At 39.6% G+C, this 26,128-nt stretch overlaps 2 protein-coding genes across 2 annotated transcripts; both read right to left on the reverse strand.

Moving 5' to 3' along the window:
* Positions 1-181: 181 nt before the first annotated feature.
* pias1b (protein inhibitor of activated STAT, 1b) lies at positions 182-10,261 on the reverse strand. Its single transcript, XM_015010180.2, has 14 exons — positions 10,203-10,261; positions 8,333-8,765; positions 8,069-8,153; positions 7,899-7,946; positions 7,036-7,126; positions 6,794-6,928; positions 6,576-6,681; positions 5,195-5,268; positions 4,823-4,983; positions 4,018-4,151; positions 3,748-3,925; positions 3,298-3,434; positions 3,124-3,161; positions 182-2,215 (listed from the first exon to the last, which is right to left on the reverse strand). The coding sequence occupies exons 1-14, from the start codon at positions 10,224-10,226 to the stop codon at positions 1,889-1,891; spliced, it is 1,971 nt and encodes a 656-aa protein (XP_014865666.2). The 5' UTR covers positions 10,227-10,261; the 3' UTR covers positions 182-1,888.
* A 480-nt stretch (positions 10,262-10,741) lies between these two features.
* On the reverse strand, positions 10,742-16,198 carry skor1b (SKI family transcriptional corepressor 1b). The gene is made up of 7 exons (XM_015010192.2): positions 14,495-16,198; positions 14,081-14,174; positions 13,863-13,967; positions 13,703-13,762; positions 13,185-13,259; positions 11,812-11,886; positions 10,742-11,460 (listed from the first exon to the last, which is right to left on the reverse strand). Exons 1-7 carry the CDS (start codon positions 16,196-16,198, stop codon positions 11,363-11,365), a joined length of 2,211 nt encoding a protein of 736 aa, XP_014865678.2. The 3' UTR covers positions 10,742-11,362.
* Positions 16,199-26,128: the final 9,930 nt, after the last annotated feature.

Raw genomic sequence — 26,128 nt, forward strand, 5'->3', positions numbered from 1 at the left:
AATTAATATGTTAGACAACCAATTGCTTTACTTATGTAAACTGTTTAAAAATTATGTGAAATGTTCTTTAATGCCTCATGTAACTGAGGAATCTTTAGAGAACTAAGCCTGCAAAGACCTTTTGTTTGTTTTCTACAAGCTTAAATCCTTGCCAATATCAATCAGCACAGTAGATCTCATCTCTTTTCAAAATGATCAAAGCGTCTATTGAGTTATTGACATCATCTTATAGCAAAACAGACAGAAACTAAAAATGTTACAATGCATGTCAAGCAACAGTGATATTTTTAAATAGCAATAATTATATAATTACAAAAGAAATATCACATACAATGACAGCAATGCATATTCACGAATCAAACCAATGCAGAAAGTATATATGATAATAAATAAACCTAATCATAAAGACAAGTCAAGGAGAAAAGCAACAAAAAAGGGAGGCATTCATAATGACTTTAAAGTTGTTTTACCTCTGGGCCAAAATGTATGTTGTGATTCACTCAAAGCCTAAACTATCACAGTAATCTTGAAGGCTGTTGCAAATACATTAAACACCAAAAAAAAAAAAGAGACTGTATCCTGTGGCCTCACTACAGAATCGCATAGCACTCAAGTAGGTGAGCTTGCAGGTAACCAGCAGACAGAGAAAGCTGAAGACAACTAACTGGGAACTGTAACGCTTAACTGCTCCACACAGATTCGATGCACGAAGACAAAAGGAAACAAGTGCTATAATAAAACATCAAAATAATGAAATGTAATTAACTTACTTAAACAAAAAAATAAAATAAACACAGCTATAGCCTTTCAAACTGACCAGAAACTAGCCATGTCTTGTATGTGGAGCAGAAATTTGTCAGCTGGTCACTTCTGTCTAGTTTTCTATTAAGTTTTGAGTAATACACAAAATAAACAGCTATACATTAAAGAAAAATGCTAACTTTTTGCAAGTATTTGATATATATATATATATATATATATATATATATATATATATATATATATATATATATATATATACTTATATCTACCATATATAGAGGTCCAATCGTGAGTGCTAGCTGGACCAGTGCCCTTCATTCACGCACTGAAACAGTCTGATCAACCTGGCTTTCTCCCAATTAAGGTGTAGATTACGTAGAGTCTGAGCAATAAAACAATGTTCACTGTTCTTTGATTCGACTAAGGTGAGCGAGAAGAGAAAGAGCGCAGCAATGAAACACAAGAATCACGCACTCTCTCCTGCATTTCTAGTGGCAACAGTTCCAAGAGGCATAGGAATGCTTCTTTCAAAAATAGCACACACCTAATATAACTTACATCATAAATAATTATTTAAAAACAACAACCACAGCATGAATGTGTTAAGAGAAAATAAATGTACAATGATGGCAAAAAAAATAAAACAAATGGCCAATCTTTCTGCTGTCAAAACATTATGACAAAGATGACACCATTTAGAACATAAAGTGCTACACATTTTCCCGTGTTGCTGAGGCTCACCTTTCATCAACAACAAGCCTGCTTTCTTTATATTCTAAACATGTCCCGTTTGGTGTTGACTGCCCGGGAACTGTGCATGTATGCTGAAATAATGCCGTTGACATAAAATATCGAAACAAACTGTAAAAACCAGGTACAAAAGCTACAATATAATCAAAGACCACATGAAGAGGTGTGGAAAAAGTCTTCAGTATTCACACAAAAATATCAACCGAAGTAACGCACTGGACAAGAGGCGTCCCAAGTTTATATACATATCATAAGTAAAATTGAAAATAGATTTTTCCTCTCTGTACATAGCACTGTATTCTTTCATCTTCCACTTTTAATATTTACAAAAGAACTCCTGTTCGAGGTCTCCCTTGTGCTTCAGTTCGACGTGGATCTAGTCAAGAGAGATAACGTCAGATAAGGAGCCGTAAATGGCCGCCGCCGCCGCTGCCTCCATAGAGGACCGTGACAATCCAGAAAGGCCGTGGCTGTCTCTTTCCTTGTCGCGTTCCCGTAGACTGCTGGAAGACACCAAACTGCTGGTGCTGCCGCTGTTGCTGCCTCCGTTGGCGGTCGCCAGGGTGCTGCCCCCGGGGGTGGCCGACTGCTCCCGCAGCATCTGGGAGGAGCTGTAGGGCAGGAAGCGGTTGAGGAGCAGGTCGTGGTCCTCCGATGCAGACGCTGACGCGGCCGCTGCAGCAGCCATCACCATGTTGTAATGCTTCCACGACACAAAGGGGGCATTGTTAGCCACCAGCAGTAGAGCGACGCACAGTGCACAAGCCACACGACACGAAGTTTAACTCAATGTTTTAGTGGGGTTGGCTCAATTTGCTGCTTTGCCAAATCACATAGCCATTTCAATTCTTACGTCTATTTCGTGCCTACAAACTGTTTCATGCTCACGTGCTTGTAGTGCGGTGAAAATCTTTCACTTCTTTTTTAAAGAGAGATATTTCAAGTCAAACAAGATCTAATATAAAACAAAGTAATACTACCGCTTTCACTTATTATGAGAAAAAAAACGTTTTTCCAGGCCAACCTGAACCTGTACGAAAAAAATAAAAAGACGCCCCTGGATTTGAATCTGATTTAGATGTAAATATTATAGCACGACTTCAAACTTCCTCTGAAGACCTCCAATGTAGCTAAATTACAACAATTCTGCAGACAGGAGTGAGTCAAAATCTCTCCACACTGATGTAGAAAGGCTCATTTTCCAGCTGATGACAGCTGAGGCTCAACCACTTATATTTACTAGGCAATTACTTTTTTCAGAGCGGTATTAAATGTCAGTTAATTTTTTCTATTACTACATATTTGAATGAACTGACCCCGAGTAGTCTATGAAAAGATAATTTTTTTTAATTAATATCAAAAGCAGCTCTAAAATGTCCCTCTGATGGGTACGAAACAACAAAACCTATAAGTAACAAACGCTAACTTATAGTAAAAAGAGTGACATTCTTTTCTTTGCAAGATGATTTTTACAGAAACATGTATAATGTTTAAGGTATCATCATGGAATCATCTAAATCATATTTTACAGAATAAAATAAATGTCTTTGGTTTTAATTGTCAACATCACTCAATCCAGTGATGTAAGAGGAAAATGTATAAATGACCTACCTGATTGTCACTTTGGAGGAAGGAGAAAAAATTCAGATCTGTAAAAAAGAATAAAACATAAAACTTCATTCACCTTTTCAATAACACTCTGATTCAAGAAGCGGTAAAATTACTTGGAAATGCACTTTTTAGTAGATTCGATTAAGTGAAATTAGGGGAAAGCACCAGCTTTACCAGGCAGATCGCTTGTGTGATAATAGTGGCGGTAGTCCTGAATAAGAGGAGGCGGGGGAGGAATGTAGCTGCTCTCCACAGGGGGCATGCTGGGAGTTCTGGCCACGGGTGACGCTTGGCTGTGCAGGTTCAACACTCTGATCACAGACAAATGCAGCACAAAATCAGAGACATTTCAAGTGCATCTCACTAAATTAAAAGAGTCGTAAAGTATTTCAATTCAGTATTTTCAATTCAAAAAGGGAAACTTACTAGATGTGTATTAATCCATAAACTGTAAGCCATAATCCTCAACATTAACCAAAATCACTACTTGAAATATATTGCTTTATTTGCCAGTAAACAAGTTTCACTCCTTGAATTAAATTACTAAAATAAATCAATTTTTTTGATGATCTTCTAATTTTTGGGATGTTTCTAAACAAAAAGTAAAGTGATTTTGAAGCTTACCCTTTGTTTGGAGGCGGGGAGACTGGAGAGAGCGAGGGACAGACCCGTTTGGGAGGCGGCTCGTCGTCCTGCTCGTCTTCTGAGGAGGTATCCAGTGTCAAATCAATCACATCCACTTTCTTGTTGTTGTCGTTAGACGACCCTCGTTTATGCTCGTGCGAGTCTGTTCTGGACAAATCTACCCACAGAAAAACAAAATGAAAGAAACGTCACTCTGTGTTCAAGGATCGATATTGGATTGTGAGGCTGCGGAAAGCGCGAGCTACGCACCGCTGTCCACGCCGTTGTAGGACGCCGACACCTCCTGAACTTCTTTCTTTGACTTCATGGGGGCCCAGCTTCCATCTTCCTTGAACTGGATTTCGTCACAGTCAGAGCAGCTGTTCAGGATTTCCATGAACAACCTGTGAAAACAAGCAACCTGTAAACACCTTTGACACAAGCTTCACCCAAAATGTTAACTCTCATCGCAATTTAGATCAATTTCCTTCAAGACACAATATATATTTATTAGTAGCGCTGGGCAATATGTTGAAATGTAATAGCCGGTGCAATATCCCTATGTACAACAGTGTAATCTCTGTTGCAATATTTAAGAGGTTGTTATAACTGGAGCCCAATACATTAATGGTCTATGAGGTAAATAATATATTTGGCTGATTTGATGGATTGTATCTTCATGACCACGATGGCCGCAATTTAGTGATGGAAAAGAAAGAGAGAGAAATTGGGATTATTTAGATTAATCTCAGATGAAATAATCCCTGGAATATTCAACAACAATACTGCAATACACATGTTTTTCGAAAATGATGCAACAGGCCACACGTTACACAAACTTTAGACGACGGAAAAGTGCTTCTTACATTCTGAAGACAATGAAAATATTCTGCCGTGTTATTCCGCAGTTAGCTCCACAATTATCCTTTCCAGACATAATCTACCAGGATGTAGAGTTAAAAAAACAATAATTTTAAGTTTTATGAACAAAATTAAGGGGACAGGGCGTTCTAGTCATAGCAGATATTTTAAACCAAATTTTAGAAGATTTGACATGAATTACGATGGCGCTCACCCATCTATAATAAGGTGCTCATACGGAGCCTTCTTGTCACAAACCGGACACACCCACGTCGGCTTCTTCTCGTTCATTTGGATATAAAGTGTAGCATCAAAGCACTGTAGGTGTGAGCATGTCATTGATCGGCAAGGGATGGTCAGCCTCATCTTCCCCAGCTGTACAAAGAGAAACGCAAGAAAGCAGCAGTTAGTAAAGTGTGACCGACTCCTAATAATAAACCCCAAAAAACACTGTTTGGTTCTTTAATATCCGTCCCTCTTTTTGATACTATCTGTTACACAGCACAAATAATTTCCTTTTTAAATTAAAACCCTATTGTGATCACAAAGACTTAAAATGAGCGGGATAGTACTGAAGAGTATTTACAGGACAAAGGAGAGAAACTCGTAGACTGGTGGTCGCTATCTCACTCTCTGGATCCGCTGTCAGTTTCTCCTTGACTGTTAGATAGAAAGAGAGAAACAAAAAGGTTAAACGTGGACTTAGCCATCTATATTTACCACAAGCGTATTTATGTAACCTTCAGTAAACAATGAAGTTAGATTAACATTTAGATGGATTAAAGCAACAAAAAGGAGCACTAAACAACTGAAATCATATAGTAGTTTAGATACAGTAAACATATGTTGTATATACCACTTTAAAGGAACTATAGATCTCCAAAGCCAGTGTGAAGAAAGGTTCAGCGACGGAGGATGGTTCATTGTAACATTTACAAACAGACCTAGGTGATGTAAACAATGTAAAATATGGTTTAAATTCATTCCTCTTTAATGTGTTCTTAAAATTCAAGCGGTTTTGATGTGTTTTTCTTTGAAAGGTTTACAGCGGAGGGTCTTTAAATCCAGGCCCTCATCCTGCCAAATTTAGACATGTCTCTGGTCCAACATAGGACAAGTCAAGCAGCTGAGTTACCTCCTCAGTCTGCAGTCAACTTCTCCAGTCCTGCTGCTGACCTCATTATTTGACTCAGGTGTGTTGAAGCAGAGAAAGAACAAAGGCTACATTCACGCAGCAGGCAAACGCGACCCAAATCTGATATTTTTCACCACATGCGACCTATATCCGACTTTTTCATGGAAGTCTGAGCGGCCCAATTCTAATCTTTTCACACACACACAAAAAAATAAATTAATAAAAATATTTGTACCACTTCCATATGTGGTACAAAATCGGACATATATTCAACTGTTGTCAAAACTTCTGCAGCCAGAACGGTTGTGTCACATTTTATCCAAATTTTATGTCACTTAAGACATGCGTCATAAAACTGCACCAGACGAAACGAGACACAGTAAATCTGGAGGTAGACGATGACTGAAAATTATAATTATGACTTTATGGAATAAGTCTTTGTCAGTGAAGCACATCACAATCACACCATTCCTACAGCACAGCCGTTTTTAATTAAAACTGGAAAAGGTCTTAAACTTTTTGTGCTGTCATAAAAAGAAGCCATTTCTTCTATAGAATCCATTATGACACCGTCACATATAATCTACCTTGACTTGGCTGATATTGACTTAAAAGCTTGTGATGAGCCTCAGAGTGCTCTTGCATGCTGCACCAGCAACATTCATAATGCACAATAAGCCTTTCTTGGCTCTCAACACAAGATCAGAATTTGAAACAAAAAAAAACCCTCAAAATTTGATACTTTGAGAAATACACTGCTCATATATGGCTTTAAACTAAATTGTTTCTATTGCTCAACATTTTTTTACTATTAAGCAAAGTGTTTACTTACTCAAGGCTCTTGAGTGGTCAGGATTCCTAATCCCTTTGGCCCGTAGTCTTTGTAACAACACTGCAGATGACTGCTGTCTTACCAAATACACCGCCATAGAAAAACACTGACCACAAAAAAAATAAATAAATAAATAAAAACACAAATGTCATGCAGACGGCTCACATACTGCTCCATTATTATTATTATTTCTCAACATTCTCATACAGTAATCTCACCCTTCCGATTTCTGATGTCCAAGACACCACAATTGTGTTGGGGACAGTGGTAGATAGCCGGACTAGAGACGTTATGTTGATGGGACGACTGGGCCTTTTTGGTTCCACCCCATTTTTTGTGGGAGGGAGATAGCCCTGCAAACAGAAAAAAATAAAACACACAAAACATTTATTTCACAGTAGCAAATTAAAAAGAAACCACACAAAACTCTAAACCATAGCAAGATAAGGCTTGGACTTACTGGGAGATTACATGGTTTGCCATTAACCTTCACACACAAATTGGGGGGGAAATGGTCCTCTTGCGGACAGCTTGTCTCCGATAAGCAAAATCTGAAAATGATGAAAAGAAAAAAAAAAATCATTAAGGTTTACACAAATGTCTTAAGTAACTGAAAATGTATTTTATTGCTGTTTATAGAGATATGAGAGTATTTTTTAACAAAATGACAGTGACTTGGTGAGAGACTAATGTAAAATGGGATATTTTTTAAAGCGCAAGTTTTCAGACTCTCAGGCACAAAAAGGCTAAGGGACTTCTCAAAAACCTTTTCATCAGTGTTTTTCTTCTTTCCTCTCTTCCATATAAAGATCAGATTCACGGAGTGGATGCCTCCATCAACAGATTTTCTCTTCAAGAGTTACAGTGCTGGCTGTTCTGATTGACACTCTCCTGGCTCAATGTTTAAGTGAGCCAGGGAATTTTGAATCCATTATTTAGTAGGTTTGGAGTTATCTCACGCTCCATTTTCAGGCAGAGAACTAAACATTCCTCCATCTTCAACACTTGTGACATTGTTTTACAACTCAACTCCGCTTTAAACTCCTCTACAACTATTTACTGACCCGTCTGGTACGCTCCTTGGTCTTCAGGACGCTGTTTGTTTATCTACTAAACAAGTGGATTCTGATTTTTTTTGTGTTTTTAAAATGGCAAAATGTAGAAAAGTTCCAGACGTATGAACGGTTTTAAATTATACTTGAACTTACAAGCAGGATTTCAGTGATGCTTTTATTGTTTTTGTATGTTTTAGAACCAGAGCTTAAAGCAGAAACGTGTCAAACACTAGACTGATACTCAAAATAAAGTGTGTGTTAGAAATACCTTAGTTGAACTTGAACAGCAAAGTCACATTTGGTCCCAGATATGTCCCTGAAAAGTTAGAACAGTTTATTACACAATACAATGACAAAAACAAATTCAAAGTTAGGAATTTTACATGTTGAAATAGCAGCGGCACTATACACTGTATGTGCCTTTATTTTCTCACTTACATTGAGCTGCTAATTTGTTGAACTTGCTGTGGCGTTAATGCAAAGGCATAACATGCTTCCTGGAAGCGCTGACTGTTGTCTGAAACTTTGAGAAAGAAGCCAGAAACACAAAGTCAGACGAGAAACTACAGAAAGTTTTTTTTGTGCACATCTCTCACGACTCATTGTTTAGCTGTACCTGTGATCTCAAAGCTTCACTGGTATGCTCAAGCAGGAGGAATGTTATAACTATAAACACAGCTGAGCAGCTGGTTGTGCACTCACCCAGGCTTGTTGGCTTAATGAGCTCATCTAGAACATCGTAGAATGGCAATCTCTGGAGCTTGACGTCAGGGTGTACAGGGTGAAGGGCGGAGGAGAGATGAGGCAGACTCAGCTCATGCTTAGGTCCGAGAAGAGAAACAGGCAGCAGTGGTGAGGGAGAGCTGTGGCTGTCGAATCCTAGCTGAGCGAGGCCAGTGGGCAAGCTGGACGCAGAATGAACAACGGGAAGAGCTAGGTCCACTGGCGAAACCATTTTGGTTGGGAACCGCCGTCTGTAGAGTTCTTTGATCTTCATCTGCACAGCAGGACTGCAGCCAGCCTTGAGTAGGTGGAGAGCTTTGGTCAAAAGTTCATGTTTGCGCCCATGCTTATTCCGTCCTGCATAGCCCAACAACACTTGGAGCTCAGAAACTCGAAGGCTCATTACCATTTGCTGGTGGAAAAATGAAGAGTGGGGAAAAGGATCTATAAAAACTGGGAAAACGCAGTTTTCTAGTCCACTATGAAACTACTACCTCTATTAAATAACCTGTAGCACTTGTCCTTCTTTAATATGAAACATTTATAAAACAGAGATGTTTCCATCAGCCTTCTCCTGCCCGGTTTAATATAGAGGTAGTAGTTTGAAAGAAATTATCAGATTATCCATACTTTAGCTTCAAAGCATATGCATCTAAGCTTTAACTAATTTTTAACTCCTTCTAAAGACCATTATAGTACATGTTACTGGTTAATGCATTGAGGCCAAAGATGGAGTGAGTTCATAGTTTTGATGCATGTAATAAATAAGGGTAAAAAAAACATAGCCTTTTATATATTTGTCGTGCCAATCACTAGTCGCACACGATCAAGGTCAATTTAGCATATTCTAATCTCTGGATATGTCATCTTATTGATATGTGAATTTAGACAATTCTGAAGTTGCTATAAACCTGGATTATTTTATCTATTTCACGAGGAAACGAATCTAGATGTAAACACTCTCATAACACCTTAGACCTAGCCTGAAAGAATGCATAAATGTACTTTATACAAAGAATAGCAGGTGTTTTATTTTCAATGCATAAGCTTCCTTTTTCTTTTCCAAAAATAAATGTCGCTTAACAGCTACAATTATGTCAAAGTAAATGTCTATTATAAAGCATTATAAAGCAGGAGCAGCATTTCTGCACATATAAGTGTGGTTTCATAAAATTAAAGAAAGCACTTATCATGCGGAGGGTACAATAACAATGTATGAAAAAAGGATGGAGAGGAAGATAACAGATTTAGTTAGCATACACTAGCTACCACTGGCTATGCGATGCTGTCATTTGCCCAAAAAGAAACCAGATTCTTTTTTTTTTACCTTCGCCATGTATTTTTAAATGGATATACTTCCCAAGCATTATAATATAACCAGATCTGCTATCAGAGACTGCCATTCCTAGAAAAAGGAAGCAATATTTCAAGTTAACATGCGCTTCTCTTCCAGGGAATAGACATGGCCCATTTTTCAACAGATAACCGTTCGAACATTAGTGTAAAAATAATAAAAGGTAGCCGAAACTGCTGCTTTGTTAAATTTAAAACACTGGCAATCGTTACGGTTTCATCCTTAATGAAAGCGATACATTAGATTTTGATCAGGAGAACCGCAGGGGAAATCTAACGGGAACGTCGGCAACAATAACAAAGCTAATGCTAACGAGCTTAGCCGCAAGCTAACGGTATTCTGGTTCCTTCTGCTCAGTTATTTATTCACCATATACTTCCATAACAACCCAACTTAGCTCTTTGCTGTCGAATACCAAGAGTGATGTGGCGTTAAAATGCAAGTTTCAGTGACTGAAACATCTACTCGGCAAGCTAATATACAGAGCAGGTTTACCTTCAGTTCCGCACTCTCCGCCATCTCGTTACATTAGGTGCGCATGCGCAACACAGTCTCCCTCAAGGGACTGAATGTTGTTCTGCGAATCCCAGAAGGGGGCGCTGTTGCAACGCTAGTAATCACTCGCATGTTTTTAAAACTATGAAGGAAAGCATAATTGAATAAAACGGACACAGTGTTAGTGGTTAAATAGTTTTAAACTAAAATTGACTATGTTTTGTCTGAATGATCTCATTAGTTATTAGACGTGATAATTCTAGGTGAAAATATTACAATTTGTAGGTTACCAACAGACGAAAACTTAGAACGCTGGGTGACTTTTTTTGTTTAAAAAAATCAATATAGGCTATTGGGTCATTTTATGTTACTTTACGGTACCACAATATACAAGTGAAAACTTACTTCGACCAATCAGCAACATATTGATTTTTTTTTAGTCTAACAAAGCAGCACTTACCCAGGATAATATTATTGGGTTGATTTTAAAAATTAAAATACAAAGAGTAATTACCACACCGACGCCAAAATGTGCCACATTTCTTCAATAAAATGATTTATTCTTCAACAATGAAAACAAATGTTACAGGGACAAATAATCTACTCTTATTATAATATATGGACGCAGATGCACAGATTTCCTCCTCTAAATTATGTGTTTTTCCCATTCGTTAAAAACAAATACAAATACCAAACAGTGTATTTTGCTGTAATTTCCCGTGACTCATTTAAAGTGCATTTAATTGAATGTGAGTGACTGACCTAAAAAAATAAGACAAAAAGTAATAACATACTTATTTATAATAGAGGAAAAGAGAAAAAAAATATTTCTGAACAAAAAACCCATAGATAATTAATTTCAAGATAGGACATTCACTGTCATTGCACTTTGCCACAAAAATGAAATGAGTTGATGGCATAATTTTAATAAAACAAATTACAACGTATGCAGGAAGGTTTCATAAATACTGAGGGTGGTAATACACTTTTTTTTTCAATCTTACAAATAATTACAGGTTGGTCTGTTTTCAGTTCAGTTCCTCCAACTTTCCGCTGATGTTTATATTCCACTTTTTTTTTCCAACCTCTGGTGTTTAACACGAGCGGTAGATGGATCCTTTTCACCCATCATCTGCCTTACAAATAAATATGTCCAATACTCAAGGCGGCAGCAGAGGAGATTTGAATGTGCAGGATCCCGTGCAGTGGCGAGGAGTTAACATCTTACAGGAAAAATGGTGTAAAGCGTCGTGAGCTTCTAGAAGGAGAAAAACAATCAATAGTGCACAAGCAAACGGCTCCGGAAAATTATAAATACGCAATATCCGTGCTCTTATTTACAATAAAATATGGTTGAGAGACATTTCAAAAGACCACATAGCAATTCACGTTTTTTGTTGGCGGATTGATCATTGCTTTGAGGGTAATATCATTCAGCTATGCCATGAGACAGGACGCAATAGATCTTATTTGTAAATTAAATTTTAGTAAACGTATACAAGATCTTGAAAACGGACAGAATGAGGCAAATTGAGTTGAAGTTAAACTACGCACACATCTTTGAACACTTCTGCTATGAGTTTTTCCTCATTTGCTTTATTTCTCTCACCTCTGACGATGTGAAGCTGCTGCACCATCTCCTCCCTGTAGGAAAGCTCCCTTTTCATTTGATCTTGAAAATTATCTATGAAGTAAAAGTCAACATTAAATTTGGTGTTCCGCTCGGACGTAAGACAGAAAGAAGGAAAGAAAGAAAAAGAGCTAAAGAAGCAAAAGATAACGTCAGTCAATCACAAATAAATCACAATTAAAAAACACAAATAAGCATATAGCTGGGTTTCCTTCACACTTTATTAACGTATTTGTTATAATTTTAGGTTTAAATAAAGCCAGGAAGCTTGCACAAACCGGATTGCAACTATGCACTGTCAGACTGTTTAACAGCAGATAGAGGGCGCTGTTCCAAAGCGAGAGCTACAAAAAAATCTTTTGAACTGTGACCAACGTCAAATTTGCGTTATAACAATCTTGCTTGTTTTGATAATGAACACTGGTCAGAAATGTCTCATGACTACATTTAATTATAGATTTACATTAGAAGTGGAAGACGGATATATTGTTGGGAATTATTTAGAAAGCAGATCATGTTTACAACTAATTCGAAGAAATTTGAAAAAAAATGTGTAATGTTGCGATTTTGTTAATCTTGTAAGTTTTTTTTGTTGTTGTTTGCAGAAAATATATCCTTTTATCAGAGTGATTGAATAACTCTAACTTTAGTTTGAAACAATGCATAATATCACATGAGGAAAAAGCAGTATTTACATGTTATTAAACCAGAGTTCAAAAATATAAAATAAGGGCAAAAAAAATAAATAAATAATTAAATAATAATAATAACCGCCCAAGTCAAATGTTAAGAGCGGTTTAAGCCTTTACCATAACGATTTAACGGTACTAAAAGATTTGCACATTATAAAACAATTTTAAAGATCAGAATTACCCTCTTTAATCAACGTGTTTCACAAAGGCTGAATATGTCCATGTTATTTTTACTGGAAAAGTAATGGGAGTTCAACGATTGTTTCTTCTCCAAGAATATAGCACAAGACCACTTTTAAATGGTATTTGGTTTGTCATTTTTTTCACAAGAAAAATAGAACATTGCAGAATTTGCAAATGTGTTAGAGAGAAATACAGTGCTGTTATTTTTGTCATTAAAATCTTTTTTTTTTTGTTCATTAATTTTAGTTTCTTATGTGGGGATAGATTTGTGATAGTTTGAGAACCAGCCAATAGATTTTTCTGATGTATTCAGTTCCAATAACACATTTTAACTGTTTTAAAACCCAATTCATGTCAGTGACAAAAAATAAATAAATAAAACAAACGTATTGTTTTATTATAAACCCTAAAATAAATCTTTTGCACTTGGTGGAAGACAGAAATCCAAATCATCGCTGCGTTAAAGTGTCTTCTTACCTTTCAAGTTCTGAAATTCGCGTTCTAGCTTTTTCCTCAGCTCGACTTGTTCCAACAGCTGCTTCTGCAGCTCCTCTAAAAAAGCAGGCAAAAGAGGAAGCGTTAGTGGAGGAGCAGAGAAACAGGCGCTGGGAGCTTTTTGCGTTACATCTAGGACAGCTTTCTATTTTTAACTATGATGAGGATATCATCATCATCGCCATCACTTAGGATGGAAATTCAGAGCACAGCTTCCTGAGACTGTTAGTCTAAAAATAAAGGCACGAAAAGAAAGCACATCCCTCCTCTTTTGAGGACATCTGAGGATATCAGAAGCTGATCAAGCTGAACCTGAATGTTCGAGATACTTGTTTTTGTTTTTAGGTTGTTGTTTTTTCTTCTAACTATTTTGGTTTCAGTTTGATTCAATTTATCTGTATCATGACAAAATATTGAAAATGTAATTGTTATTACTCAAAGTACACTGCTGCTACTACGATTACTATTAAGAATGATAATTATAAAAACAGTCATCTTACCCTTTGCTAAACTTTGGAACTCTCTGCGTAATGGCGCACCTCTGGCTGCCGCGTCCTCACCTGGATTCACACAAATTACGTTTCAACATTTTTATTATTCTGAAAATAAAGTGTGCATACATACAGCAAAAAACTTAATTTTTCTCTCTCACGAGCTCACCCTCATCCGGCTCTCGCTGGCTCTCGTCGCTGCTTTGTCCATTAAAAGATTTTGTTTCAATCTCCTCCACTGTGGAAGACGGCTCTTCCTTACTTGCGCTCTCGTCTTGAAAAAAAGAGAAGAAATTTAAATGAATATAAGTGAAAAAAAAATCTATTTGCCTTTTTGCCGCATTTTTAAAAGTTAAAATAATAATTAAAAAAACAATAATAATCTACCGTTTGTAGTCAGTACTGCCGTCAGGTAATTGGTCGGTCTGAATTGATACGGGCTGCTCCTTTGTTGCAGCTCAGCTCTGTCCGGTGTGTAAACCTGAAGCAAAGGCAACCGAGCTCAGGACAATATTGGAAATTCAGTAAAAAAAAAAAAAAAAAGAAAGAAAGAAAATAAATAAATAAATAAATATAAAAATAATATTTGATTGAACTGTACTCAATTAAACTTTTTTAATATATTTATTTCAAAATAATTGGATTATTTGTGACTGTTGTTTTTTCTTTTTTTTCTTTTTTTGGAAATTATTATCAAATTTCCTCTACATGGAAAAAAAAGTTAATAGAAAAACTAGAGACATACTACAGGCAAATCAGCAACAACAAAAAAAATCTAATTTATTAGTAGTTTTGACTCACTTCTGTGAAAGGTGCTGCTATGTGGTGCTCTGGTAGCTGTTTGCTCTGCAGCTCTCTGTCAGAGGACTGGGCCACCTGCAGGTTCATTTTCTGCGCCTCATTCTCGCTTCCCTCTGCGCCCTTTGAGGACTCCGAGTCTTTCGGTGAAGCGCTGTGCGCCAAACCAAGAGGAGTCCGAGGCCCGGGGTCCTCCTGCTCCTCTGGCGATCTGTTTGTCTCCACGTCCACGTCCGGCTCGCCCTCGCTGTCCACGCACGGGGACACAGACCGGTAGCTGGAGCTCTCGCTTAAAAAATCAGGTGATAAGTAGCCGGTGCGGCAGCCGTTGTACGCGCCCCTGCTGCCGTACAGCTTGGCGATGGAGTCGGCGTCTTTAATGACGGGCCTGAAAGCGGACACGTAGCTGAGTTTCCGCGCCGGGAGGCTCATTCCCTCCGCGGGCCGGCCCTCGTCCCCGGATTTGTCGTCTTCGTTACGTATGGACTGGGTGCTGGAGCAGCGGTCGGTGTCCACCACGCTGTCTTTGGACGTGTTGGTGCTGCGGTCGCTGCTTTCGGAAATGTCCACCTCTGTCTGCCTAGGACACAGCAGCTCAGGAGGGGGCTTGTGTGGAGTCTGTGCGTACGGGGGCATGGGCAGAGGGCCCGCAGTGGGCCAGAACATGGGGAAGGAAGGGTAGGCGCTGTCCTTGGTGCCAGGCCACAGGACGCCCGGCAGCCCCGCTTTGCTCTGCTCGCCGATTATCCCGTCATCCTTCTTCTGGCACAGACCGAAAGCTGGGAAGCCATAGGGATGAGGGAAGAGCGGCGGAGGGATTTTCTGTAGTATCCCGAAGCCTTTACTGGGCACCGGAATGACCGGGTAGCTGCGGGCGCTGGTCATAGCACCCCGAGTGTCTTCGCAGCTGAGGATTTTTGCGGGGATCTCCGGCGAGTCTTGGGATCGATTTGGCCCCTGCAGCTTCAGAGGAGAGTTGGACCCAGAACCACTCCCCGGCAGCGTCCTCTTGCGACTTCCTCCGTTGAACATGGCCTTCACGTCTTCCCACGCGTGCATGATCTCCATGGGACTGCCCTTGTCTGACAGCTTGAGGTGTCGCCTCCAGGAGTTGAAATTAGCCGCATCCGGTTGCGTGTACTTTGACTCCGGAGTGCGATGAGAGTGAAATATAAATTTATTCGGGGAGAAATACATGTTGCAGTAGGAGCACTTGATGCACTTGGCTCTGGAGCTGTTGTATCTGGCCGGGATGAAGTTTCCTCGGCTTCCCCAGGCGCACTCGTGAGACACATCGAAGGCGAAATTTTCGGGAAGTTTTGGAGGCGAGTGCGCTCCCAGAAACGACTTACAGAGTCTCTCAGCCTCGCGTTTGGTGATCATCCCGCAGCGCCTGGAGGAGATTGGCATCGCCCCGGCTCTCCGCAGGATCTCCAGCTGCACCGGGGTGCACTGGACGCAGGTGATGCCCAGGGCCACGCGTCGATTGTGGATCTCGTTGTAGCTGTAATTCTTCAACAACGTGTTTGATATCTGCGCAAGGCAAAGTCTCTCCTGACCATCTATCACCAAAGACACGATGGGTATTCCGTACAGAACGGTCTCGCCGACCTGGTTGGGTTTCAAGTTGGTACTGGGGTAGGAAAGTTCTTGTTTGGAGTTTGGCGAAGAGCTGGTGGTGTCTCGTCCCGTAGGTATGGAGTCCATCCTTGGAGACCTGGAGGCTGCAAAGATGACATTTAATTTGGACACATGAGTTGCAATACGTCTTTAAAAGAGTTTTAATTAAGACCTTTTTGCTTTTAAGAACCTTTCGATTTTTTTTTTTTACGCAAATGTCTAGTATGTATTTTATCACAAGTCTTTCTACAACGCAGTTTTTTATTTTTTGTCCGTGACTTTTTAATTCTTACAGTCATGATTGAGCAATCCTGCAAACTACAAAGATGACAACACATGCGCGCGGCTTCCAAAGTAGCCTCCATCTGACACCCAGACCGCATCTGTGCTCAAGAAATCCGTCTCCTAAACTCACCTTTGACGGTCCTGTTCAGATCACCTCCGAAATCGAGTGACTGTGATCGAATGAATGCCGGGGAAATAATAAGAAGTCTATGCTGGAGGTTGCAAATGTGTTTGCTTTAGGAGCGGGACGCCTCCCTCCTGCTCTGTGTCCTCCCGTCTCTCTGCTGCGCGGTCTGTGTGCGCGGACGGTTTGTGTTGCGCCACCAGGAGCAGCGGTGTCCACATGGCACGCAGACTGTAGTACAGACCGCACCCCCCCACCCCCCGCCACCCTTCCCACCCCCCCTCACCTAACAGTCGCTTTACCCCCACCGACAACGACAGCAATCAAGTGACTGCAAAACTTAGGGCAAGACACTCCCACTTCCACGAGCAGCCCGCATTAAATATGGATTCATGACCAATGAAGATGATTTGGTGTGAGCCCGAAGGTCTGTGCTGAACTCTAAGAGGAGCTAAGTAAACAAAGTAAGCGCTTTATTCGAAGCGATATAAGTTAAACGACCTTTACACTGATATCGGGCGTGTTTGTTTATAGAATAAACGGGAGTCTGCATGTGGGATTCACTAAAACAGCAGACCCCCCTCTGACACATTGTCATGCGCGCGGTGGATGAATGCTTGGTGCAGGCCTCCGTCACGTGCTGGGTTCCCACGTATTCACAGTTTACAAACTACTCGTGCCCGGAGAATAATATTAAACAGCTGCTCTGAGGTTCCCTCCTTGTGAGCTGCTTTTACGGTGTTTTTCTCCCCCTCAGCTCAGAGAAAAGAATCAGACACAATGCGCCATCGGCGACCGACATTTAAACTTCCTGAAAGTCAATAAAAGGTTTTGGGTTAATCATTTTCATGTGTCCCCCCCCGCGCTGCGACAGGCGCTGATATAATATTGATGAAGGTAACGTGACACGTTCTGCTTGGCCTCAGTGACATCAGCGGGACAGAGCTGGACACAGCAATAATGACAGTTTGTGCGTAATTATTTACTCAGTGGGTGAAGATGCAATGTTGGAGCAGTAACTGAAATAAAATTATTATTATTATTATTATTATTATTATTATTATTATTATTATTATTATTATTATTATTATATCCACTCTATTATATTTTTCAAGTAATATTCAAACATGAATAGTAATATGAAATATTTAGAATAAGTTAAAAACATCTTGCTGCAGTGGTCAATATAAAATTTAGATGAACATAACGCTTGTGATATCAGCAGGTTGTGAATTTATGAGAAACTCCAAAAATTAAAAATGCATACATATTTCTGTGTGGCTTTTCTTGTAGCATTTGTAAAATTTATGTTTTTATGTATTCTATACAGCACGGTGGTCTTAATGTAAATTGCTTTATAAGTAAAACTGGATTGGAATAATAATTAAAAAACACTTTCGTGGGGATTTGGGAAAAAAATAATTATTTATGCACATATGTTTGAATTTGCAGGTCTTGACTAAGTATATAAATAAATAAACAAACAAATAAATAAATAAAACCTTACTTCCAACATGCAGGTGCTGAATGTTGAATTTAATTCAGATGTTATTAGCGTAATATTCAAATGTGATTTATGTAAACCGCACCATGTTTTTGTTTGTTTGTTTTGTTTTTAAAAATAATTTCCACATATGTCAATCTACAAATCTCATTCGCTTTTGGGAATGAAGCAGAATATTTTTAAACTGATTTATGAAATAAAAAATAAAAAAATCCGTGTAAGAAAAGAAACAATTTGAAACAGGCGGATGAAAATATGACCAAATTTAATGGGAGTACAGCTTTGCCCTTCACCTGAGTATCTACCGATCACTGAGCATCAGTGAGGGGCATCAGCGCAATGGATCGTAAAAACGGAGGGTTTCATTGTCAGTGACTTGAATCAATCCAAATGAAGGTCAAGGATACTAAACACTCGTTCAAGTGCGCAAAACAATCTAAATAAACCTTTTTACAATTCTTAACATCATCCACTTCAGGAATACATTTCCAATTTTGGCCCGTATTTTAAAAGACGATAAATCCGACATTATTTTTTCCTCAGAAAATTATGTGCACTTAAGAAAAAAATGAAAAAAAAAAAAAAAATCAAACTACAAAACCCAAAAAATTCAAAACAAAATAAGAAGAAAACAACTTAGTGAGGTCAGTGTCAGGTTCGAGCTGATTCCAGCTCTCTGTGAAGCAGAACAGCTCATTTAAAAGTGTCTCTGCATTAATCACAGCGCTGCATCAAAGTATGATAATCACCTGAACACTCTATTAAAATAAAAGTGGCAGCCCAGGGGAAATCTTACCTTGCTCTTTAATTGTTTTGAGTCTTTGATAGGCTTTTTAATCTAAGATTAATTTATGCATTCTTAAATAACCCTACATATGATTAATAAGCTTGAAAATTAAAAGGAGACTGAAGCAATTATAACAAGTGGTTGGTCATCACCTCATTAGATGGTGTTAGAATGATGCAGTTGTGAGTGTGAATGTTTCCCTGATTGGGTGTGACAATAATCAGGAGTGTTTTTTCTCTTTTTTTTTTAAAGGAAAATGTGCTGCAGGCTAATTATTCTGGATCTTTCCTGTTTGCTTTCATGTCGTAATGAGTCAGGATGCAGGATTTGTCACTTACGGCTGATCAGAGGCAGGAATGGACGGCGCAGGTGACTCTAAGATGTCGAAGCACAACTGGAGGAGGAAGATCAGCTGTTTGAGAGGCCACAGGAGAGGTGTTGAGAAAACAGTAAGACTTGCTAAATGGTTGCTAATGCGTAAACAAGACATCACCCCTCTCCTGCTTGGATGTTTATTTGTCTCCTAAAAGCCCACCCCTGGGTCCTGACCCCCACATCGTGCACCGCTAAACGGAACATTTCATCTTCCAAGGAGGTGGAGTGTAGCGGGTTATTGAGTGTGTGCATGTATGTGTGTGAGAGAAAGAGAGAAAAGGGAAAGGGAGTGAAAATGAGAGAGAGAGAGAGAGAGAGAGAGAGAGAGAGAGAGAGAGAGAGAGAGAGAGAGAGAGAGAGAGGAGGAGAGAGGTGGGGTGGGGTTCATCACTGCATCAAATGAGACTGAGCACAGGGACCCTTTTGTCACAGAGCGGGACTCATCTGCCAATGGTGAGCTGTGAGGTCCTGGGGGAAGGCCGGAACAAAGGTGCTAAAAGGCTGCGTGACAATGAGGGTGCTCCGAGGAGAGCCTTCAAGAGTGGGACACAGGCTGCACGGGACAAGCTGTGCCAATCACTCTGCAATTATTACTATTTGTATGTGCGAGTCTATCCAGGGGCCTTGTGTGGGCATTCATGGAGAGGAGCAAGGACACATGCTGCCGTGTTTCTCTGAGCTTTCCTTGTAATGCAGAGCTGAGCTGAAGCTCTTCAAGGCAGTAATCTGGAGGTAATCAACCGCCTTTTTGGTTCGACAAAGATAACCTCCTTTGCTTCATCTCATCCACTGCTAAAAATAAATTACTTTGAAACACTTGGAACGTTTATTAGCCATATCTTCTGGTATGTTAGAAAGGGTCTCGCTGACAAAGAGCCTCCATGAGTCAAGAGAATGAAGTGTACAACTGTAGGAAAGATGATTTATTTTCCTTTATTAAACAAAGAAATCAACACAGCACCTTGCAAATGTGGTCAATACACGTTGAAATGAAACTGAGTCTTTTAGAGTGCTTTTCTGCCAGCTGTGCACATGTTCACACTGAAGGTTTTTCTCAGTTCTCATTGGATTTAGCTCGCTCTGAACTTTGACTATGCCATTTAAGCAAATACATATGCTTTGTCCTAAGCCATTCCGTTGTAGCACTGTGTTTAATGTTAGGTTGTTTTTTTTTATCAAAACCTCCATAACAGGCTTTATTGCTGTATTTCCCTGTAATTATATTTATCTTCCCATCAGCTATGTGACAAACGTCACTGTCCCTTCTGAAGAAAACAATCCCGGCAGCATGACTCTTGATTTGCAGTGGCAAAATACTCGGTCATTTTTTTACTGATGAATATAAAATTATTACATAAGACACCTAAAGCTTTTTTCTTCTGTTTTTTAACTTGACCTCGTTCTAAACCTGCTCTTCCGTCTTCCTGATGCTGTTTGCTCAACCAACAAGCCTCTGAGGCCCTCACACAACAGCTGTATTTATAATGAGATTAAACTATGCACAGATGGACTCCATTTATTAAGCAACTGTTAAAGGCTATAGGTTTTTATTTAGAGATGTCAGAGTAAAAGGGGTGATTTCAAACATGGACCATACTGTTCAGAATTTTCTGTGTAAAAAAATGTGAAAGGAAAGTGTCATCCTTCTTCCCCTTTACTACAATGTTGATATTCCATGTAAAATAAGCTACAAAATCCGCTAAGGTTTGTGTATGTAATGTGAAAATGTGCATTAAGTATTTTTAAGTAATTCTTTATTGCTAAAAGCATCTCTTAAACTTATTTTTGTCATTCTTGCTGCCTTTATATGGTGGGGATGTAAATTTTGCGTGTGCGGCAGTGCAATAAAAGGAAGATGCAGAAATTTGTCTACATCCCAACCCCAAGCAGTTTTCAAAAGTGTAATGAGGAGTCAAGTGAGAATGGGAATTATCGTAATGATAACAAAGGTCTATGCACCATAGCTGGGGGCTATATTGTAGGGCATTACCATAAAGATGTGATGTGCTTGTATTGGAGGGTTTCTTTTTTTCCCTTTTTTTTTTTTTTTAAGAGAGAGCAGGCCAAAGCGATAATAACTATTAGTAGATGACAGTGCTTTGCTGGATTCCAGCTGTGGAGCCCAAATTTCCATACAGATAGAATGGCTCTGGGTGGATGATATGCGAGTGAGGGGGAAGGAGTCGGGCGACTGCATAGACTAGTTGGGGCGCACACGCTCATGGCTGGGATGTGGTAAATCTCAGTTCTGGACTCCGTCTTGGTGGTTCCCCGGTGATTTTCAAAGTGAAGGGGCAACTGGAGGGTCTCGAACGCCCAGCCGGTCTCTGCAGAGGAACTGTCCGGGGTGCTGAAACACAACACTGTTTTCCTCTGCTGACAAGCTTTCAAAATCTGGAAGTGTAAAGAGCTTATATGTGTGTGAACAGCAAACCAGATATTTCCATCAAGACCCCGCAAGTGAGGAAGTGTGCGACATACTTGTCATCACAGTGTCTAACAAATGAAGTGTTTTCACATGGCAATCTTTAGAAATCACACAAGTCCTAGAAATACAAGATGTAGTAAATGTAGATGGGAATGTGCTGTTTAAAATGTGCTGCAGAAAACACACATTATCCCAAAGATGTCTAACATTTAGGCATCTATCTCAGATTATAAGAGCGGTCAACAGAACTTTCACGTCTTCTAAAAAGTTTTTGATGGCAGCGGTTAAAAAAGTTGCTACTAGGCAATGGCTAAGAAATGAACCAGAATGGTTCAGAAAATACTGGTAGAAATTGCGAAACTATATTTAACATAACCACATGTGACAGTTGATATTGGACACTTGTCATTAATATGGAATGATGTATTTTAAAAATTAGGAAGTTGTTGAGAACGGGGCAGTTGTTACACCCGTCAAGTGTCATTGACCTTTCCACAAAATGGCTATTTAAAAGAAAGAAAGAAACAAACAAACAAAAAAAACTAAACCAACAAACAGGGACTCATCCTGGAGCTTCAGGTAGAAAAAGTGGAAAAACAAACCCAAACGAAAAACTGGACCTGGTGACCTGGGACCAAATCTACACCTCTTAGGTTTTGCAAAAAGACGGGACTTTCACTGATTTGTTTAGATGCCTTGAACCCAATCTTTCTGTGATATCTTTCCCATACCATATCCACATATTATTATAATTTTTTAATTATTATTAAAAATTTTGGTTGTATCTAAATATATTACTGTTGGTGAATGTATTTTCATCTGCGTGTATAATTGCGACCTTGTATGGATTAGAGAAAATCCCCTAAAGATGAACATTTCCTAATTCTCGGTTGTTTTTTTTTTTTTTTTTAAGTATTAAAGTTAAGCATAAAGAAGGAACAACTTGAATGTATGTAAACTTCTGACCAAACACTGTGCCGTGGTGCCACCTCTCTCTCACTGTCATTGGGAGCTGCCGCTTTTGTATGAACGCAATTCCAAAAACTGTCAAGCTGTTCCATTAAGGGTCAAAATAGTAATTAGTTGCACAAAGTAATTAATTCAACCTGAGCGACAGCTTACGTCCCAGAAAGGACATGCAGTTGTGAGGAATCAGGGTGGAGTGAGATCCTTATGTGTGAAATCGTGATGAACAGTCTGTGTGAGTGGGTTAGGTTAATGACAGCAGGGGGATGAGTTGCTGGAGAAATACATGGCTGCGGTCTCTTGTGTTCGTCTCAGTGAGCTGGTGTAAATAAGTACACAAGCATCTGTAAACAATAGCTGCACAGGTTTTCTATCAAACAAACACAGATGTTTAAAAGTGGGCCCCAGAGATGGGACAAGTAAGAGCTCCTGAATCCTAGCTTTACTTCCTTTTTTTTTTTTTTTGTCCTTTTTTTATTTATTTTTGTTAGTTGACACATGCTGTGTGCGTTTATGTAAGGGCAAAGCTCGCAGGAAGGAGACAAAGATAGTGAGAGCAGAGAGCGTGAGGACACCAATCACCCTGTAATTATCCCCCTGGTGTGTAAACTGCCCAACTCTCTGTCCTTGATAGATTCACCTGACCCAATAACACAACACACAGCCACAACGGACTGCAGGCGGAATACAGACAACATCGTAGATCAGCCGGGGATCAGCGGTTAGACAAAGACTTAACATCTGGGAGCTGTGGTAAAATTAAAGGACCAGAGAACAAACCAATCCTGCCGCAGCTTTATGCTAATAACCTGGAAGCTGCCTTTGGAAAAACTGAAGTAACACAGGACTCAATATGATTTGATATTAAAGAAACACCCGTCGGCATCGCAATCCTTCTTACTTGTTCGGGGTTCCTCTGCCGCTCACATCAGTCTGTTCACCTCAGAGTGATGCATTAAGCCATTTAAATTAACAATGGAACAGCTTATTCTAATACGCCCGTCCCAAGGAGGGCCTTGGATGTTTGCTGGAGTGGGACATCAACCCCTGCCTCTGTCCTCGGGCGGGGCAGTGATGCATATCGCTTCTTCCAAATAGCCAAAACAATCTGGCCAGCCCTCCATCCAAAAGGCAAACATTCGCATTATGGTGCGGAGAGGCTGAATAACACCACTGAGCCCGTCATTACTGGACACAGAGACATCATCTCCCCCGACACGAGTAAAATACACGTCGTATCCAGGGTGGAGGGACAGAGGCAAACAAGCAGTAAATACACCAAAGTACTGTGAAGAAAATGACTTCTTTCTCCTATTTTTGAGGCAGCCAACCGTCCACTTAAGTTTTTTATACGAACTTCAGCAGCGGCGAAACATGACTACATTTGACATATAGATGTCTAAATCATTCATAGTGAGGCCATGGTCAGCTGAATACAAATGAGGATACAGTGGGTGCTCCGTCTGTCCCTGAGGGGCTGCGCAGGAATAGATCTGAGAAAAGCACAGTTTGATTGATGCTGCCACACTCTGAATAATCGTCGTATCAGAGGTCAAACCACTTCAGTGCCATGCATTATATCATTAATTACAGACATCAAAAGAAAACAATAGGACCATGTCCATATGTTTCAAGTGTGCTTATTCCTCCTCTCTTCCACCCACTGAGTCGTTTTACAATTACTGCAGCTCATCAACCTTAGAAATGCAGGGAAAAAGAGGCGCCCGCAAGATCCTGAATGCATTCTCAGAACATCGCACTAGGAATATGTGGTAGTAATTACACGTGATGAGAGAAGCACATTTGGTTCTCACAGTTACATATGCAATTAAAATATTATTCATTACCTCTTAAATAAAAGCCCGATCCTGAAATCCCATTAAATTTGGGATAATTGTGTGTGTTTAATTATAAGCTGTGGTGCAGCGGAAGAAAGGAAGGAGGGAAGTTTCGGAGAAAGTAGCAGAATGCGCTGTGACCCAGATAGAGAGGGAGACATTTTGTTTTAAAAGTGACCTTGCTGTGAAACGTCAGCTCAGAATAGCTCAGAGTGCAACCGCTTCTTCTGCTCTGCTTAAACCGAGTTGCACATGGTGAACAGGCAGGGTTTGCAAATCCATATGACTGCTGAAGGACCTTCCACTATCACGCTGCACTTCTTTAGTTTGGCGTATCTTTTACAGTTTGAAGAGCTTTGAGTAGCCAGATGCTGGACTCGTTAAGTGGCAGCCTCATCAGGGTACAGAGGAAGCCATCAGATGTCGGATGTAAAGCAGGCGTAACGGCGCATTACCACAAATGACCTCTGCCATTTAAAAACATAAAAAATAAAAAATGATATTCTCACATTATGTAAACTGATAACTCTTGGCCTTTGTAGTTTTGTTTGGCTGCTTTGTTCCACATTGTCAATATCTTAAAAGAAATGTGGGAAATCAAAGCTTAAGCCCAAATGTCACTTTAAAAGTGACTGTCGTGATGATGGCTGACCCATATTTGATGAGGAAACCTTGTTTGTCCAAGTTTGATGTTGTCACTCATTAAGTTTATTTATGTAGTGAAAAATTAGAACAAAATTCATATCAAGGCACTTTGTCAGACAAATTTGTTTAATTGACGTCCATTTATGCAGAGCTGCAACACGTTTTTGCTCTTTTATAGATTTCTTTAGATTTTGTCACCACCAAATATCTCAAGGGAAAAAGGCTTTTCAAACCAAACTTGACATATGTGAAAATATAATTTGTGTGTTTTTCCTTCAGTTTGCCACCTGGCCTGTTGAATCAAGAAATCATTTGAACAGAACCCGATCTGACAACAAGAAGCAAGGTTAGCCAATTTATAAGAGCAAGACATAATATCCACAGCTTAAAAACTTCAAGAGGAGAAGAAAAAGAGGTCATTGACATCTATTTGACATTTCTAAGGCTTTTTGACTCCAGCCAACCACATATAAAATAATTATTCACAAATGGCACCAGGAGCAAATCAGCGACCAATCCAGACACAGAAGAACCCAGAACATCATTGTTTAGGTTTTATCAACTGGGAAGGAACAACAATGAGAAAAGTCTCTGCTAACCGAAAAACACACACACAAAAGTCCTGATGAACTATTTATCTGGACTTAAGAGAAAAAGTTGGAATCACAACAGCTGGTGTAAAACTAGCACAGCTATGCTAGTTTTTGTAAATCAAGTCAAGCAGTGTGTTGCTGCTTTCCTATTAGACAGGCAAACTGTCATTAAGTGTTTATGGTTACTTTTGTGTGTTGTCATGTTTTCTATTATAGTTATTCACCACCTGATGATGCCTGTGTTATTGTTTTGCCAGCTGGTGTTTTGTCATTTTCTCCACTTACCTTCCTCAGGTGCCCTTCAGATCATCTCTTCCTTCACAGCTGTGGCCTGTTTGTTATCAGTCAGCAGTTATCCTCCAGGTTTCTATTCACTCTATTGACCTGTTACTAGCCGCCAAGCCAGTATGTCTCCAGATGCTCTTCTTCTGTGGTGCTTCCAGCTAATTTGTTGTGAGTTCTTTGAATTTTC

The sequence above is a fragment of the Poecilia mexicana genome, unplaced genomic scaffold (genome assembly GCF_051168715.1).
Source record: "Poecilia mexicana isolate PSO_F unplaced genomic scaffold, ASM5116871v1 scaffold_6, whole genome shotgun sequence".
NCBI lineage: Eukaryota > Metazoa > Chordata > Actinopteri > Cyprinodontiformes > Poeciliidae > Poecilia > Poecilia mexicana.

Coding starts and splice junctions, on each gene's coding strand:
- pias1b (XM_015010180.2), bottom strand. CDS start 10,226: ATGGCGGAGAGTGCGGAACTGAAG. Junction 5,269..6,575: donor TGACCACTCAAGAGCCTTGA/GTAAGTAAACAC, acceptor TCTATCTAACAG/TCAAGGAGAAACTGACAGCG. Junction 3,435..3,747: donor TCCCCGCCTCCAAACAAAGG/GTAAGCTTCAAA, acceptor GTCTGTGATCAG/AGTGTTGAACCTGCACAGCC.
- skor1b (XM_015010192.2), bottom strand. CDS start 16,198: ATGGACTCCATACCTACGGGACGAGACACCACCAGCTCTTCGCCAAAC. Junction 13,968..14,080: donor GGCAGTACTGACTACAAACG/GTAGATTATTAT, acceptor CTTTTTTTCAAG/ACGAGAGCGCAAGTAAGGAA. Junction 13,763..13,862: donor CCAGCGAGAGCCGGATGAGG/GTGAGCTCGTGA, acceptor GTGTGAATCCAG/GTGAGGACGCGGCAGCCAGA.